The sequence below is a fragment of the Diabrotica undecimpunctata genome, chromosome 10, assembly GCF_040954645.1.
Source record: "Diabrotica undecimpunctata isolate CICGRU chromosome 10, icDiaUnde3, whole genome shotgun sequence".
Taxonomy (NCBI): domain Eukaryota; kingdom Metazoa; phylum Arthropoda; class Insecta; order Coleoptera; family Chrysomelidae; genus Diabrotica; species Diabrotica undecimpunctata.
Genome location: NC_092812.1, coordinates 33,724,588 through 33,742,954, shown reverse-complemented (window position 1 = coordinate 33,742,954; position 18,367 = coordinate 33,724,588). Strand labels below are relative to the sequence as shown.

The 18,367-nt window shown below is 32.6% G+C and overlaps 1 protein-coding gene across 2 annotated transcripts in view; it reads left to right on the top strand.

Moving 5' to 3' along the window:
- The window catches only part of LOC140452562 (RNA-binding protein 24-like), a 117,014-nt gene that overhangs the window by 26,450 nt on the left and 72,197 nt on the right, over positions 1 to 18,367 (top strand). For both annotated transcript variants that reach the window (XM_072546892.1, XM_072546891.1), the window contains exon 2: positions 7,739 to 7,865. In XM_072546892.1, the coding sequence (XP_072402993.1) occupies positions 7,739 to 7,865 (127 nt within the window). The remainder of the gene's footprint in view (positions 1 to 7,738; positions 7,866 to 18,367) is intronic.

The window sequence follows — 18,367 nt, the reverse complement described above, 5'->3', positions numbered from 1 at the left end:
TTAACTGCATGGATGGTCTTATTTATCTTTTTAAATATCTCCTGTATGTTTCATATAAAGATAGTGCAAACACTCCTGACCATGGAGCTGCGTGAAGGCGGAGTCAAAATTCACGTAAAGGTAGAAAGATTCTATTGTAAACCAAATTTCGTCTACTGTGCCGTGGTCATGAGTGTTTGCACTATCTTTACTTATATTCATTATCCGGTTCCTTTGAATGGGTCGTTTTCGGTTTTCAGTCTTACGACTTCGGTTTAAGTCCCAATTTGCGGCTGTGTATCGGTTGTTTTGATAATGGTTCTTGTCCAGGCTTAAGACCGACTGTAGTAGTCAGCAAAACATATGTAAATATGGACGTTCATGTCCATACACCTTTGGATTAGTACACTGATGACAAATAGTGCTTTTCTTGTTCTTAAGTTATCTCCTAAATTCAAGTGGTTTAACTTATATTCGCATTTACGTTTTTTTATATATACATTGGTGGATTATTCTTAGGAATAGTTTCAAGATGGGACTCATGAGACATATCGCCATGAATTCAGTTTCTGGGATTAGTCTATTTTGAGAGACAAAAAATAATAATTTGAACCATTCGTTTGGAATGATTCTCCAATTAAATGTACCATAAGTTTAAAGCTATCTTGCTTCTGAATCGTTAATTCGATTTCTTTTTTTACATTACGGATCTATTTCTAAGGAATTACTGTACCAATTTTTTCTGAGAAATGTTTTACCCATATATTGGGGGTAAAAATAGAGTTGTGTTTTTTCATCTTATATCTTAGGATATAAGCCTAAGAAAACGTAACCTATATAATCTTTAACAAGTTCCCCCACTCAAAAACTCTTAATAGTCAGTATCTTCGCCTTTATTTCTAATTACTTCTTTACAGCGATTAGACAAACTTAAAATTAAGCGTCGTATTTGGTCCTGATCAATTGCATTCCAAACTTTCATCATCATAACGTCTATGTCATCTAGAGAGACATGTTATCGGCTTCTGAGTTGACTATCAATAATATCCCAAAAATTTTCTATGGGATTTAGATCAGGGCTACAGGGTGGCCACTTCATGGTGTGTATGCCAACCTCGTCCAAATAGTCACGGACCAGACGTGCAACATGTGGTCGTGCATTATCAGTGTTAAAAGACAATTATTTCCTATGTAAGGATCAAAAAGAAGCAAAGGGAACTACATGGTTAGACAAAAGTCTGTAATATACCTCTAATCTAGTTCAGCGAGACGCTTTTTGTATAGTGTTCCTACTAATTTAAATATTATGAAAATCTACCACCTCCATTTTTAAGTATCTCATTATGAAAAAAGGTTCTCTGGTAGCAAGAAGCCTGATAAACTGATCAGGCTTCAGACTGTTTTTTCTTGAAAACGTTGAATGACTCGTGATATTGTAGTATAAGATGCTCTTAATCTTAAGCCTATTTCACGATAACTTAACCCTACATTAACTAAAGTAATTGCTTGAACATATTCATCTCGGCTCAGATTTCTTGAAACATGTCAAGTAAATAATATACACAAAACAGCAAACAAGTTATTGAATTGTAAACAATATTGTCAGTCTAAAACTGTCCTGTCAATTTTTTTGATTTTTCATAACCTGTTTAAATTCGATGACTATCTCTCACCAATCTTTCAATTAAACAGCCTGGAATCGACATCTAAAGATTGGAGGAAATAGATAAGGTAGTAAATGAACCTTTCCAAATGGAGTTACCCATATGAAAATTTAAATACAAGGGAAGTTAAGAAAGTTATAATGAAAGAGGTTAATCCTAAAAAAATCCCCTCTGATAATAGGCAGGATATTGCAAAAATTCACCACGAAGAAAACAATGCAACTGCAATATTACAAATTTAATGCAATAATAACACTATACTATTTTCAACATTAATTGAAAATAACAATTAGAATTATAATACCAAAACCAGAAAAAAAAACTAGAGGAATTAACATTATATAAACCAATAAGTTTACTACCAATGCTCTCCAAAGTCTTGGAGAAATTAATAATGCAACCCCGCTCCCCAGAACATCAATTTGGATATGGAAAAGAACATGAAACGGGCAATAGAATATGCAGTCCATTTAAGACGACAAAGGGACTACTACAGGGTTGCTCCACATCCCCCACCCTGTTCAAAATATTCCTGGAAAAAACCCTGAAACCATGGAAAAGAAAGTGCGAAGGAATGGGTATACCAGTAAGGAACGAATATCTATATACGCTAAGTTTTGCCGACGACTAAATAGTGATCGCACAAGACAAGGAAGACCTCAGTTTTATGATGAGAAAACTGAAGCAGGAATATACAAAGAATGGGATGGAAATAAACCTAAAGAAAACTGAATACCTAACAACGGAGAATACAGAAATAAAACAGCTGGAAATAGACGAAGGTAAACAAATCAAAGGAACAGACAAGTATAAGTATTTAGGTTTCATAATATCAAACAAAGGAACAACGGAGGAAGATATAAAAAATAGACTAGGACAAACAAGAGACTGCATACGAAAATTGAACCCGGTACTATGGGATAAGAACATTAGCATGAAAACAAAGAAAAAAATATATAATACCATGACAAGAAGTATCCTCACTTATGGATGTGAAAATTGGACAATAAATAAGAAAACCAAAAACAAAATAAGAGCAACAGAGATGGAATTCCTAAGGAGAAGCTGCAGAGTAACAAGAAGAGATAGAATAAATAACATGGAGATTAAGAGGAGAATGGGAATGAACTCCGACATAATAGACTACATCGAACAGAAGAGTTTAACCTGGTACGGACATGTCAGAAGAGCAGACCAAAATCGGTGGATAAATAGAATAACAGAGTGGAGCCCGATAGGAAGAAGAAAGAGAGGCAGACCCCGAAGATCTTTCAGAGATGAAGTGGACGAAGCAGTGAGTAGAAGAAACCTACAGGAAGGGGACTGGCTAAACGGGAAAAATTAAAGAAAACGGTTGAGTGAAGGAATACAGTGAAAACTGTGGAAATCCTTGTATATATATACATGAAACTTTAGATTAGTCAAACATAACAGGAATGACCTCGAAAATAAATGACATTGATCAGCACGATTTCTTGATATAACTCAGGTTTCGATAAATCTGACATAAAGGTATACTCTTACTGTCTGATCAGTTCTATGAACTTCTGCAATCCTAGAATGTTATATCTAAGTAAATCAGTAATACCCTAAGGTAGCGTGTACGGACCAATGATCTATCAACCTCAAAGCCAAAGTTAACCTCAATAAAATCCAACGTGATTAAGAAAATTAAAAGTTCTTTTCACTAAGAAGAGATACCTATGTTGCTGTTACTAACTGGTCAAATTATTGCTCAAAAAAATTAAGTAGAATCTTGTAGAACTAATGGATCAAAGTAAATGGTAGTTTGTTTCCAGTGAAATCAGAAATCTTTGTCGTTATGTGGTTTGAGTATTAAAAAGCAAAAAAGTTATTTTTTATTTGTAAAGCTGAATTTTGCAGAAATAACGTACTTAACTATTTATGGGCTATTGATTATGTACTTTAGAAAGAAATATCTCTCCACGGTTTTTCATATTTGGGGGTCCATTGACCACATGAAACAATAAAACTCCTTTAACGTTGTAGTACATAATCGATAGCCTATTAGTTTGCACACACTTTCTAGGCTAAATTTTAAATTATATTTTTGTTATAATGTTTTATTCTTATATACATTTTAAAGGTATTTTATTAACCTTCAAAGTGCTGAATAATAACAGTTTACTGCACCGAATTAAAAAAAATAGCTGCCATTTATCGATCTGAACCTCAACATATGTATATAGAAAATTTATTGACGTATAATTTGAAACTACCGGTAATCTCCTTATGTTGGTCATTTTCAGTTGAATAAATAGTCCAAACGAAGTACGTAGACGCGTGCTAGAGCTTCTATTTTTACCCAAGTAGTTAACAAAAATGAAGCTTTCATTTTATTTAGGTTACGTCAAATATTATGAAATATGGATATGTTTAGTTAAAGAATATTAGTTGAATCGGAGACGTGGTTGTGGAAAATCAGGATATAGAGATGCTCCAAATGAAATTCCGCTCATAAATTTCGCGTAAAGAAGACACGTGTACTTAAAACAGGTGGTATTCTCGCAAATTTTATTGCCTAAACCTGTTAACTCTGTTGATTCTCGTAGTGAAAGATTGCAACCGCTAGTTGTTTTTTATCTCGAAGAACTACTATGTATTATTTTCATTTTCGTTTTGGGAAATATGAATACAAAAATTATTGACGACGTAATATCAGCTATAAAACAAAAATTTGATGAATATATAAGTAAAAAAATAGAAGAATTCTGATAAATTTTTGATGATGAATATATAAGTAAAAAAATAGAAGAATTCTGATAAATTTCTGCGCAAAAAATGAGTATCACATATTTCAATCAACAATCAAAAAACAAATACACTTTTCTCCTCCCGATCTATGGAATCCGGAAATCATTTTTCGGATTGGAAATCAGAACCTTAAAGCAAATGTAAAATGTAATTATCATTATAATTAATTGTGCTTTAATCCCATATAAAATTATATCTAAATTAACACATGAAATGCCACACGAAAACATTTTTTTTCTTGTCTTAATTCAATAAGTATTTCTCTTCTTTCATCATGCTATCCAATTACGTGATTTTCAATCAGGACTCCGCTTTTTCCTCTTCCTACTTTGATATTCTTTATGAAATCTTTCATATTTTATGTTTTTTATAGGTTTTTAATAATTCTTCTATTACTTTGAGCAGTAAGAGTAGATTCTTGTAATAACTGTTCGGGGAGATAGTCCTGCCTATTTTTCGACCAATTCAGTGACGGATCAAAGGGAGGGGGGGTCGCGGGGGTCATGACCACCCCCTTGGATCCGCCACTTGGATCAAAACAAAATTAAATATCAATCAAATAATCCTAAAAAAATAATTTAAAACCCATCAACCTTATACGCAGGAAGTTAAGAGTTGAATTGATTTAAACTCACTTATTCTAGGGGTAAGTGTAGAATTACACGAAAGTCTTTTTAAACTTATCTTTAAAAAAAATCAACAATTCTAAATACAGTAATACCTCGACTAAGACTTTTGTCAATTCATCATTTGAGTGCCAGAGAATCGTTCGATTATCGATGAGATAGAATTACCGCCCACACATTATTGCTCATTCAATGTACACGATATGACTTTTCGCACGAAATCAGCACATTTTTATTTTGTATTAGGTATTTGTTATCTTCGGTATTTTCTACGAATTGGTTGTTTGTAATTTGAATATGTATTATAATTGTTGAGACTGTGTGCTATATTTTATAATTTATCTATAATAAATATCAAAGTGAATATTGTTGTTGCATTAGCTCTGTCTGATATGTTAGTGAATACAAATAAAGAAACTGGGGGCTGCTGTCCAAGGTATTTGTAAAGGGTTGAAAGGCATGAAGGTCATCTTCAGTTCCAGGGTGAATCAATCATCAAAATATACAACGCTCTTGAAACAATTTCTACGTGGACGGACAGTGAAATGTCAGCTGATGCATTTTCATTAATGGAAACTATTGGGAGCCCAGAATTTCTCATTTCAGTAGTTTGTCTTAGTGATGTTTTAGGTACAACTGTATCATTTAGTCGTCTTCTTTAGTTACCAAAATTAGATTTGAAGTAGCCTACTGAGACCAAAGAGGACACTAAATGCATTCTTCAAAATAAAAGATCAAATGCTGAATCTGTTTTTAGCAAACTTTACTATGAAGTAAACAAAATAGCTGAACAACTAGTCATTGAATTGAAGATGCCTCGTATTGTTTCTCGTGAAAACTAATCTGCTAACTCTTGTGAAGAAAATTTCCGAAGATTTCTATTTATTTACCACTTTTAGACAATATCTTAACTGATTTAGAATAACGGCTTTCGCCGAAAGTTATGAATCTATTTAATCTTCGAGTTGTTTTACCTAAAACTGATAACACATCAGAAGATAAAGTTGCATTAAAAAAAATTGTTGACGCTTTCCAGGATATTATTGGACCAACTACTTACTGCATATTCCACAGTAGAACAAGAGTTTTTACTGTGGATTCAAAAGTGGAAAAGAGTCGTGAAAAATAATGGAAAAATTCCTGATTGTATTTTAGAAGTATCACAAATACATACATTTAGATTGAAAAAATAAGTTTTGTTATATTTTACTACTCTTTATATTTTGAATGAACATTTTTTCCTCTTGTGATCAAGAAACACATGATAACCTTATCGTTTCTAAACGTTTTCTAACAATTCTGCAATTTAAACACGTAATTAATTATCATCATAAGTGGCTCGACAATCGGTTGTGGATCTTGTCCTGCTCACAAAGAAGTCGCCACTCCTGTCGATTCCTTGCAACTTCCCTCCATCTTCTAACCCTTAGAATCTGTACACGTAATTAATGCATGTACATTTATTTTGCAAATAGGAACATACATAACTAACATAACATTATTACTGGAAATAAATAGATATTTATTTTTCCCTCATTCTACTTTTCAATAAACTTGTCTAAATACAACTAATATTTTGAAAGTAAATGTCAAACATATCTTGCTATAAACAAATCATAGGTTTATCAGTGCATCCTAGATTTCACGAACTACAGCATTAGTAGAATAAGGGAAAAATAAATATCTATTTATTTCCAGTATGTATGTTCTTATTTGCAAAATAAATGCACATGCATTAGAAAATTGTTAGAAAAAATTTAGAAACTTTATTCTTCTTTTTATGAAAAATAATTTTTTTCGTAAAATTAATAATAAAAAAGTATTCCATATGGTTCAAACTTAGTGGGACATATTGTATATATATATATATATATATATATATATATATATATATATATATATATATATATATATATATATAAATTTTTATTTAAAAAATTTATAAAATGTATATTAATAAAAAAATTCTATCCGGCTATATTACAGAACGTTTTCGGAATAACTATTCCATCATCAGTGCTATCTGGATGTACGTTTGAACCCACTAAATACGTGGGTAAGAACCCTTTAAACGTTGTTTGATTAACTTTGGATTACATCTTTGATATATAAAAACTATGATGTTATTGATCACATGACAACGTAGGACTGACTCCACTGTGGTTGCTATTCCTTAGACGAAGTGTCTGTGAGGACTTGTTGATAGCAACAATAGGTTCTCTTCGTTTCCTGATCATCTGTTTTCTAACATAAGATAATATAAGAACCAAGCTGTTGTAGTCCTGTAATGGCTTTATAATATTTTTTAATTTATTGTTAATAATTTGTACTATTTAAAAAAGTCCCCTTTTTTAAATAGTAGTATAGAACAGATTCCCCAGAAAATGACTAATTATACAGCATTGCGCCAAATCAAATTAATTATGACACTCAAACTCTTCAAACCGTTCTTATCTTAAAGATATCACGAAAAAATATACTCAAACTGTAAAATCAGCACTTAAAAATGTCAAAACTCAAGTCCCTTAAAACTTGAATCAAATTGCGCAAAGATAATTACCCGCTAAGACAAGAAGTTTTTGTCACAGCTCCATCAAAAAAACCTTGCAAGTACATTAATTAATGTCCTGATTTATTTCTAAGGACAATTTTTGAGGTAACTGTTTTTAATACTAATTTTACCATTATTTACAGGTGATAATGGGCGACAGGGCTTCAGCAGAAAGGGCATGTAAAGAACCTAACCCCATCATAGACGGAAGAAAAGCAAATGTAAATTTAGCAATATTAGGAGCCAAACCAAGAGGAAATGTCCCAGCTGGTAAGTATCTTCGATGTTTCTAATGTAGCTGTAAAAATATTATTTAAAACTGATCTAGAGTCACTCTTTTTTATTCAAATTTTTTTAATCTTTCGATATTTGCGATCATTTTGGTACAACTAATTTTAGCAAGTGCTGTTCGGAACAGTTCGGCGGATGCTATTCCAATCGAGTGCCTTGTAATTTTATTTTACTATGCAGCATTAATTCTAGCAATTTTTGGCAATCATCAGCACTAGTTGGTCTCTGTTCACCTCCTTTCTAAACAATGATCCTTTACTAATTTTATATCTTTTCAACTAATGATTTCTGCGACGGTCTAGTCCACTTTTACTATCAGCCTTACACTGCCTAATAAGCCTTGGCACTTTTGGTATTTTGTATCGTAAATATCGTATCATTTGCATAGAGAATATTATTTGTAGCTGTTCAATGAAAAGTAATACATTGCTGAATATTTCTGTAGACTACAAATTGAACAAGAGAGGTGCCAGCATGCAGCCTTGTCAAACTGCACTATTAGTATATTTTCTGATATACTGTTAATATTCTGTGTGGCTCATAGAGATTTTATTTTCTTAGTATTTTGATCCGGTTTTCCTTTTTGGTCCGTTTGAGAGAATTCAAACCGGGAGCCAACATATGAAATGATAAGGATGACTTGCTCCTCTTGTCAGAGGATATCCTGTTACAATGGGTAGGATACTTTGGAGAGTTGGCTGGAAGGGGAACCTACTAACTACATAGAAATGGAATACCGAAATGAGCACTTTGTGGAACCCTCTCTGTAAAGGAAGTTAAATCATCTATAAAAAAAAACTAATAAACCACAAATTCCCAGGCAGCAATGGTATCCCAGCAGAGTTTTTTAAACACGGTGGACATAAGATCGCCACTGTTACACAAAGAATTGTTTGTAAAATTTGTTGTGATGCGTGCTGCCAACTGGAAACTCCAAGCAAGGGACAGAGCAGAGACGCAGATGATGATGATTGAACGAATCTGTTTGACTTCTAGATTTTAGATTGCTAAACTAAATAACCAACCACCCCTCTTTTTCTTGACTGATCTTGTATCTAATTTGCCTTTGCAGTTGAGAAGCATCCATTGCTTTTTGTTTTTTGGAAGTTTTCTTTGTTCCATAAGGTCTAAAATTTCATGTGTCATTTAACATTTTCTTTTATTTCGTATTTCATGCTTAAATTTTTCAGCTGGTTTCAGTTGTGGTTTGTTTCCAAATAATTATATTTTTAGTAGACGTCCATTTCAAAAAATGAGTAACAAATAACGATTTGAGTGCTTTTTGTAACATTGAAAAAGAAAGAACAACTATTTTAAAACATCGTATTCATCGCATAATTTTTTTTTGTTAAAAAAAAACACCCTGTACTTTATTCTTCATTTGAAATTTGTTTCACTTCCCCATAACAACAATATAATGTTGTAACCTGTTATACTTGGTATTTAAAAAGTTGTAACCAATATTACATGAAAATCGTATCAAGTTCAACGCCCTGTATAATTACAAAGGAGTATGATAGAGTATGAATAAAATGAATAATTTTGATAACATTCATTAAATCGAATACAGGATAAGTCAAAACGCAACTAAGTACATTATTTTCTTGGTAATTTTAAATAGATCACCCTATATTTTATATCACTATCTAAAAGTACTATTACTATACTTCAATTAGCCATGATTGATTGAAAGTTTTGTATTATTCTTTATTACTTTAATACACTGGTACATCCTAAATTAGCAACCATTATTGTTTATTAATTCAGTAATCAATTCACCTTAAATTAGCAATTATATATTTTGATACAGGTGAGAAAGTACGATCTGGATATTGGGGGAATGCAATAAAAATGCATTATTATTAGTTAGGATTTCTCAAGAATCGTTTCCTGATAAGCGGCCACCTAGACAAGATACCTTTGAAAAGTTGATAGATAAGTTTATCCGCAATGGTTTAGTAATACTGAAAAACATAAACGAACAAAAGCTATTCTGACAGAGGAAAATGAAATGAATATAAATGTTGATGGCAGTTACCGAAAACCCACACTCAGTATTTCCAAAGAACAAGAACTTCGTTATTATTCTGTTCAAAAAATTCTATATAAAAAAATGTACCCTTACTATATTCAAATGCTCCAAAAAAATTATATAAAAATATATATAGCTAATGGGTATTATAAAAAATTAATCAGTACAGAGATTTATTTGATTATCTCATCTGATTAAGACTAAGCTAAGAGAAAGAAAATACTCCAAAAGGTTTTAGGAAATAACTATAAAAAATAAAGAAAAAAAGACTTGTCATGTTATAGAACGGATCAAAGAGATGCATCTGTACATACAACATCTCTGCTATAATCATACATGACTAAAAAGCAGCTATGATGATTATTATAAACTTTATGTGAAATGTTTATTTCATATGAGTGTAATTGCTATTTTAAAGTTGAATCACTCTCTTACCAATTGTCTTTTTGAGTTTTTCTTTTAACATTTTAGATAATTTTTGTATAGATAAAATTCAACAATAAGTAATTAAAATTATCTTTACAAAACTTTTAATCGCAAAAAAGCACATTATTTATGTGCCTAGATACACTTCTTAGAAATAATAACAGCTTAATAGCAATCGCAAAAAATTACTTCGTCACGTACTATGAAAAACTAATCACGAAATAGAAATATCTTGATTAACTATATTTTTGTATAAAATATTTCTTATAATGCATAAATAAAATTGTTTAATATCATTTGTACTTCAAATCCAGTAACCCTTATCAATGACGATTTAAAAAAAAAACACCTTTTTTTGTTACGTTGAATTCAAACGAAGTTTATGCTAACTGTGATTAAACATAAGCAAAATTTTGAGCTTATTTTATGTTAGAAAATTGTTTTTTAATTGTTAATAAAATGAGTATACAGAATGCCACGTGTATACAGCAAATAACGAGATGTCACATAGGCCAGTAAAAGAAAAAAAAACTGAAAAAATCTTATACATGGTTTTGAAGCTTCTTAAAGGTATATGAGGGGTAGCTAATAACAAATCCATGAAGATAACTGATTTTACTTTTAAATTAAAATAAATAAAAAATAATTATTAATTTTTCTTGTAAATTACAAAAAGATTCGTTTAAAAAGTCGTTTTAATTTAAATAAACACATTTGGACTATTAATTTATAATTAAAATTATATATGTGTATAAACAAGATACATTAATTATTAAAATTTAAATATTTCTTACGAAATAATAGTAAAATTCAATAAAACTATTTTTGAAAAATAATAATTCATTTTCAGGGATTTTCCGATTTTTCCTAGAGGTATAAAACGTAAGGGAATAAAAGTGAGCATGCCTCAGTCATTTGGTCACTTTCTGGTGTTCTAGATTTCATTCCAGATTCTAACCATTACTTCAATCTCTACCTCTCCAATTTGTTTAATATTCGTAGCTATTATTCCATCTTCCCCTTGTAATTTTCTGACTTTTAGCTTTTTTGTTAATTTCACCAAAAAAAGGCAAAATGCATGGTTACAACAGCAAATTTACTAAGATGTAAATTGGAGCTGGAAGGTCAGATAATCAAACAAGGAATGGAGTTGAAATATCTAGGCATCACATTATCTAGCTACGGAAAGCTCGAAACAAAAGTGGAAGATCAAGTGAATAGAGCAAACAGAGCCGCAGACTGCCTAAATGAAACAATATGGAGAAATAAAAATATCGGGAAAGAAATGAAAGGCACAATTTACAAAACAGTCATCAGACCAATAAGGACATACGCGGCAGGAACACGACCTGAGACAGAGAGGACAAAAATATGAGAGGACACTAAGATGGTAAAACACTAACGACAGAGCTAGAAGTACAGATATACGACGTAGATGCAAAGTGAGGAACTTTCAAAGACTGAGTAAGAAATAGACGAGTAGAATAGAACGATCGTATAAGCCGAATGACAAGAAATAGGTTATAAAGACCCTGATACGAAGACGATCAGTAGGAAGACCTCGAAAACGATGGAACGGCAACTTACTGAAGGCACATTGAAAAACAGACAGTCATGTCTACATACAAAGAAGAAGAAGAATATTTGTAATTATTTTTCATAACTTCTTTCCTCTTGGTCGTTGTTAGAGAACAGTGTTTCCACACCGCTGTGATACCTTCTTTGTTTGTCAAGATATGGTGTGATTTTTGACTTTTGAGAAAACTTCTCTATATTCTTGGCGATCAGCATGTTCTTCTAGTTATGCACATATGCTTTTAATATAATTATTTTAGTCCCTTGCTCAAGTGTTTTAGTTGTATTCTTGATATGGTATACCTCTATTTCTTTTTGACTTGATTTTGGTGTGCTGCTTTTAAGTTTTCGTCTTTATTGTACAAGGTTGAGAGTCTGTTCAGTCATCCAATGTTTCTTCCTATCTATTTTTTTCTTGGAATTTGTGTTGTTTCCACATTTCCTCAGGGTCTCCGGTAGAAACTGGTAGGTCAGCGTTTGCTAATTTATAATATAATAGTTTGGCTAGCCTATATAAAATTTTCTTTCCATTCTTCATTCTTCAAAAAATCTAAAAGATGTTTTCGGCGTGGAAGTTATTATATTCAATTTGTTTAAACCTTCTTAACCTTCTTAAGGCATAGCTGTAATTTTTGAGTTTTTAAATTTGTTTTTGAAGTTATTAGTAACAACTAAATGTATTTGTAGAGAAACTTTGTGACATCTCTACATGTATGTATTAGAATATGTGTGCCAAATTTAAAATGTAAATCTTATCGCGTTTTCAACATGAAGTTTTAAATTTTTTTAGCATAGGCAAAAGCAGAGTTGTACCTTATCGGCGGCCTAATTAACAAACCACATAGTTCACATATGTTAACTTTTTACACGAGAATCGTAAAACTGATTATTTTTTTACGTGAAAGGATATTTAATTACCATTTCTTTTTTAAAATAGGTTTTCAAACAGACAGGTCTACTAATGACAATGTTTTTATTGTAAAACAAATTGTATCCTTGTCTTCTGCCTTGTAATGTCTTCTATGATTTTGTCCATTACATAATAATTGAAAGTTATCTTAAGGTGTCTCCCGCTTTCCTTAACAAAAACAAACGATTAAAAAGTTATTCACGATCACCCACTAGAATAAGTGGACTATTCCAATTCACAGGCACACAAGCCTGAGACCAGGAAAACAGAGTATACTTTTCCGAAGAATTTTGGTGTGCTGAATACAAATCTGAGCTACAAATTGGCTCTGGTTTCTGAGATCATCATCATCATCAATCAGCCCTGAGTTGTCCATTGTTGAACATAGGCCTCCTCTAGACTTTTCCATCTGCTTCTGTTCTGCGCCTCTGCTATCCAATTGGTCACGATTCTTTTGAGGTCCTCGGTCCATCGCGTTGGGGGTCTTCCTCGGCTTCGTTTGTCAGCCCGTGGTCTCCACTCAAGCAATTTTTTTGTTCCTGTCTGTTCTTCTAATTGATAGAAATCGAGTTTTGCTTCTAATCTGTTTGTCAGTATTCGAGTAAAGAGCTTGTATAGGTGGTTAAGCAAACTAATTGGCCTATAGTTTTCGAGATCTGATTTATCCCCTTTTTTGTGGACTAGGATTGTAACCGAATTCTTCCATTTACTTGGAATGTTTTCACTATGCAGACATAGATTAAAAAGTGTTTGGATTCGGGACATCAAAAGTGGACCTCCTAGTTTAATTGTCTCAATGACTACACCATCTTACCCCGGAGCTCTATTATTTTTCATATTTCTGAGATATCTTAACCTAAAAGCGCAAAAATAGCACTTTTTCCATTTAAGGTTTTTGGCGATTTTTGAGGTTATGTATACCCGTTATTTTTTTCTATCCTAAAATAATACTCATAACATCATAAAGTCTTTCTCTTTGAAATGCGGTTGAATTTGAGCCGAACCTAGAGTCACCAAACAAGGACGTGTCGGTGTTGACTACATTTTTTGAGTGTTTTGGTTTATTTTTTGTTTGTTTATCAGATATGGCTCTTTTTATAATAAGAATGGGCATGAATTTATTTTTTTTAAACTCTCTTTAATTCAAACGATCGTTTGAGTGTCTTACGTGTATGTCCAACTGAAGCGTCATTTTTCCAAGTGACCAGCAGTAATCTACCATCATTGGTAGATAGATGACAATATTAGATACTCATGTATCATACATCAGACAAAAGATATATGACCAATAGGGACTATTTATCTCTAACAATCCGAAATGTGCTTAAATGTGATTTTGAGTGTCTTATCTAAACGACGCGGCGGTCCGAGAATGAATTAATATCAATGTGTATTTCTTTCAAATAATAAACAAAGAGGGTCTGTCTTTATAATTATCGCAAAGTCCCAATATCTCGACAGCTTACTATTCGCATATTTAGCACAATGGCGTCTAATTTTTAAACAGTTCTATATCGCCCGATAGCGGCGCCTTTGTCAGCAAAATTTTGACTCATTACGTGAGGCAATTAAATTAGAAACAAAATTGTTGATATTTTAACAATTACCATGGAACAAAACAAAATGATTTGTTTAATTTGTATTGTGAGAACGATCTTCAAAGTGAAAATCGAAGTATTTAAGAATTTTTAAAGAAAATATATACGTATATACAATGGTGTCTATGTCGCCGGTTAACGCATTCTTCTTTCTTCTTCTTCTAATGGCGCTACAACCCTTTGTGAGTCTTGGCCTGCTTAACAATGTTCTTCCATTCTGCCCTGTCGGATACTTTCCTTCGCCACTGCCTGATGTTCATGGTTTTAAGATCCCTCTCTACGTCGTCTATCCATCTTTTACGGGGCCTTCCTCTTGTTCTGTTTCCTTGGGGCTTCCATCTCTGGACTACTTTTACAGCTCGATTATCTGGCATTCTTTCTAGGTGACCAAGCCAGTTTAGTCGTTGTGATTTTACAAATCTGACAATATCTGCGCTCTGCATTAGTTCATCCAGCTCGTGGTTCATTTTAATTCTCCACGAACTATCGCTGCATTGGGTTGGTCCAAATATCTTCCTTAGTATTTTCGCTCAAATATTCTCAGTTGATTTTCATCAGTGGTTGAGAGGGTCCACGTTTCACATCCATATGTGACCACTGGTCTAATTACTGTTTTGTAGATTCTTTAACGCATTAACGTAGGTTAACGCATTAAAAATATTAAAAATTAAAATGTTTAATTTCCTTGGTTCATTTTTAATACGACTATCTAAATACACCTTAAAAATAAAACAACATTTAAACATTCTAAAATATTACCGTTATTTACATACTTCCATTTTTACCCCTATTTTTAAAAAATATTTAACCACTTTCTTTTTAAACAAAAATACAAGCTGTAATAATCAAGTACCAACTGGCCGATATACCTACTTTTTTAAAGTCTGCCGTTATATTTACACACAAATTTTACCCCTTCTGTATAAGGCTTGGTCGTATTGTAAACAACAGAAGGATTACTCGCAGTTAGAGGTGGCAGAAATGGAACCGATATTACTGTAATATGAGCTGAAAGACTTTTAAAGGGACCCTGTTAAGAGTAATTTTAGGTAAAAAAATAAAAAACATAAAATGGCGTGGTTAAGTCGTAATATTGGTTTAGTATCACTATGTAAATCATTTGATTAGATATTTTAAAATTTTAGAAAGATCGTTAATTTTATTCGCAATTTATCTTAATTCTTCTTAATTCCAAGTGATAATATGTAATGGAAGATTTCTTTTCAACTTAAAAGGTCTATTAACCATCCCCTCTTCCTCTTCCTCATCTTTTCTCTTTTCAGGAGTCTCTATTCCTTACTCTTCGTCGCCACTCATTTCTGTCCATAGAGTCTTTTCATCTACAACTTTGTCTCTCAAGTTTTCTGCCACACAGTCCTTCCAACTCTCCTCGGTTTTCCTTTACCTTTCTTTCCATCAACTTCTAACAGTCCTTCTAACAATTCTTGGTCCCATATAGTTTTCATTTCTACGTCTGTTTTTTTTAAGCCACGCTTCTTTTGCTGTTGTTTGTTTTATATATCATGGTTCATCAACTATTGTTTATTACATTTGATTTAGGGTAAGATGTTTAATATTTTGAAATCCTCAAATTTATTCTCCAAACTAGTTGCGAGTGGTTGATGAAGGTAACTTAAAGAATCAAGATCGAATCTGCTATTGGGTTGATGCTTTATAAGTTTCTTGAGTCTTAGTTCTAAATCACTGACTAAGCGGATATGATCCGAGGAACTAGCTCCAGAATATGGTTTGTCTACTTTTACCGATTTTTGAAAACACTGTTTAATAATGATGTAATCTATCTGATTTTTAGGACCATCTGCTGAAACTTTCCAAGTGTAAAGTCTTCTTTTCGACATTTTAAAAAAGTTATTCATAACACAGATTTACTTCTTTAGGGAATTCTACAAATCGGTTTCCACTGTAGTTGCATTCTCCAAGACCTAACTCTCCTACAACATTTTCTTCTTTCTCTTAACCAATCTTAGCATTAAGATCTCCCATTAGTATTGTCAGTTACATTTTTTAATATCCAAGTAAACCTTTTTTAACTCGTCGTCATGGCTTTTTGCTGTTGGTACATATTATACTAGAACAGTACTAGTGACTTGTTTATGTACAGCTGGTTATGTTGAAGGATAAATACTTATTATTTACATACTGTCACTATCACTGCCAAATCTTAAAATTTGCCAGATAACTTATTCTGTTCAACCACAAAAAATAGTTCCACATGCTAACAAAGAACTAAAAGCAAGAATTATAATTTAGAAGACGGTTGGTCACTATCTGCCGTGTCGAACCATTTTAACGTAAGTGGATCAACAGTTTTTAATATTAATAATATTACGGGTGGAGAGAACAAGAAACTCTCGAAAGAAAGCAAGGTTCTGGAAGACCAAAAATATCTACCGCACATGAAGATCGCACGCTTTTGAAGAGATTAGAAGAGAATCCTTCTGAAGATGCGAAAACTGCAAGAATTATGTCACAGTTTCCGGGAAGAAAGACAACAACTTGGCGCAGAATTAAAGCATCGCGTGTTGGGTACCGAACTGCAGCAAAAAAAAACAAGCTCTTACACCACAACAGAAGCAATGAAGACTTATATTTGCTTTAAATCATCAGCTACAAAATCAAGATTTGTGGGACAGGGTAATATTTACAGATGAGAAAATTTTTCAATCGTTGATAGATATCGAGCAGCTGGTCATTTTAGCGCGAATGTATGAGGATGGATTTTATCTAGAGGAATGGGAATGGTACGGCGTATTCATGGTAGGTTTGTTGGGCAGATTTATCTGAATATTGTAGAAAACATCATGTTTCCCAGTGTAGAACAGTTATATCCAGAAAAAAATTTTATCCTCCAAGAAAATATTTGTCCTGTTGACCTTCTGTTATTCTTTTCTTGCTAATTATCATAAGCTTTGTCTTCTTAACGTTTATATTGAGTCCATATTGTTGACTGTAATACGTGATTTTGTTCATAAGAACTTGTAGGTCTTCTAAGTTTTCCGCAAATACTATGGTGTCATCTGCATATCTGATGTTGTTTAGCCGGCAACCATTTAGTAGAATACCTTTTTCAGTTTCGTGCAAACGGTCTCATATGAATAAAATGTCTCCAAAACAAAGGGGATGTTCAATATATCTCAAACATGGAGATTATGGCTACACCATAGATATATATAAATGTTACTTTGTGTTTGAATGACTACCTGAAATGTTGTTTTTGTTTCCTCGTGATTACTATTTTCTATTGTTTTTTATTATATCCTACCGATTGAATATTAGTTGATGAATATGGTATATTTGTAATTATACTTCGATTTTAATTATATTGGTTACTTCCTGAGTTTTAAAACAAATCTATTAACGATGTTTTCAAATATAAATCAATATGTTTTTGTATTACTGATACCACATCTCGTATCTCTAACATAGTTTTGCTCCTTCGTAAGGTTTCACAAGTTATACAGAGTTTAAATACCAAATAATGTAACGAAACGATACCCAATACCTCTAGTGTAGGTAGAGAGCGCGACACATGCGGATGTCCGGGTGTGCCGTACCACACAGGAAGAGGGGTGACTAGGAATCCATGTTGGTGCAATCCACTGGCGGTCTTTGGCCCGTGCCTAATGGTACGCACCCGGTGTTCATGAACAGTACTCGCATTCGAACACCTGGAGGTCTTTAACTCGGTGCTCCCGTGCTCGACTGTCTCATTTCTGTTGTCTGACAGATGGGAAAAGCGACCCGCTTCAATGACCACGCAAATTTAGCGCCAAAACAAATAAGGTCGTATGAGAACAGTCTGAAAATTATTAAACATGGAGCACAGTTTCTATTATAAAACTTTTTATTTTCAACACATCTCGTGTTTTTAGTCGGCAATCATTATCAAATTAGAATATGAAAATAAAAAACATATTTT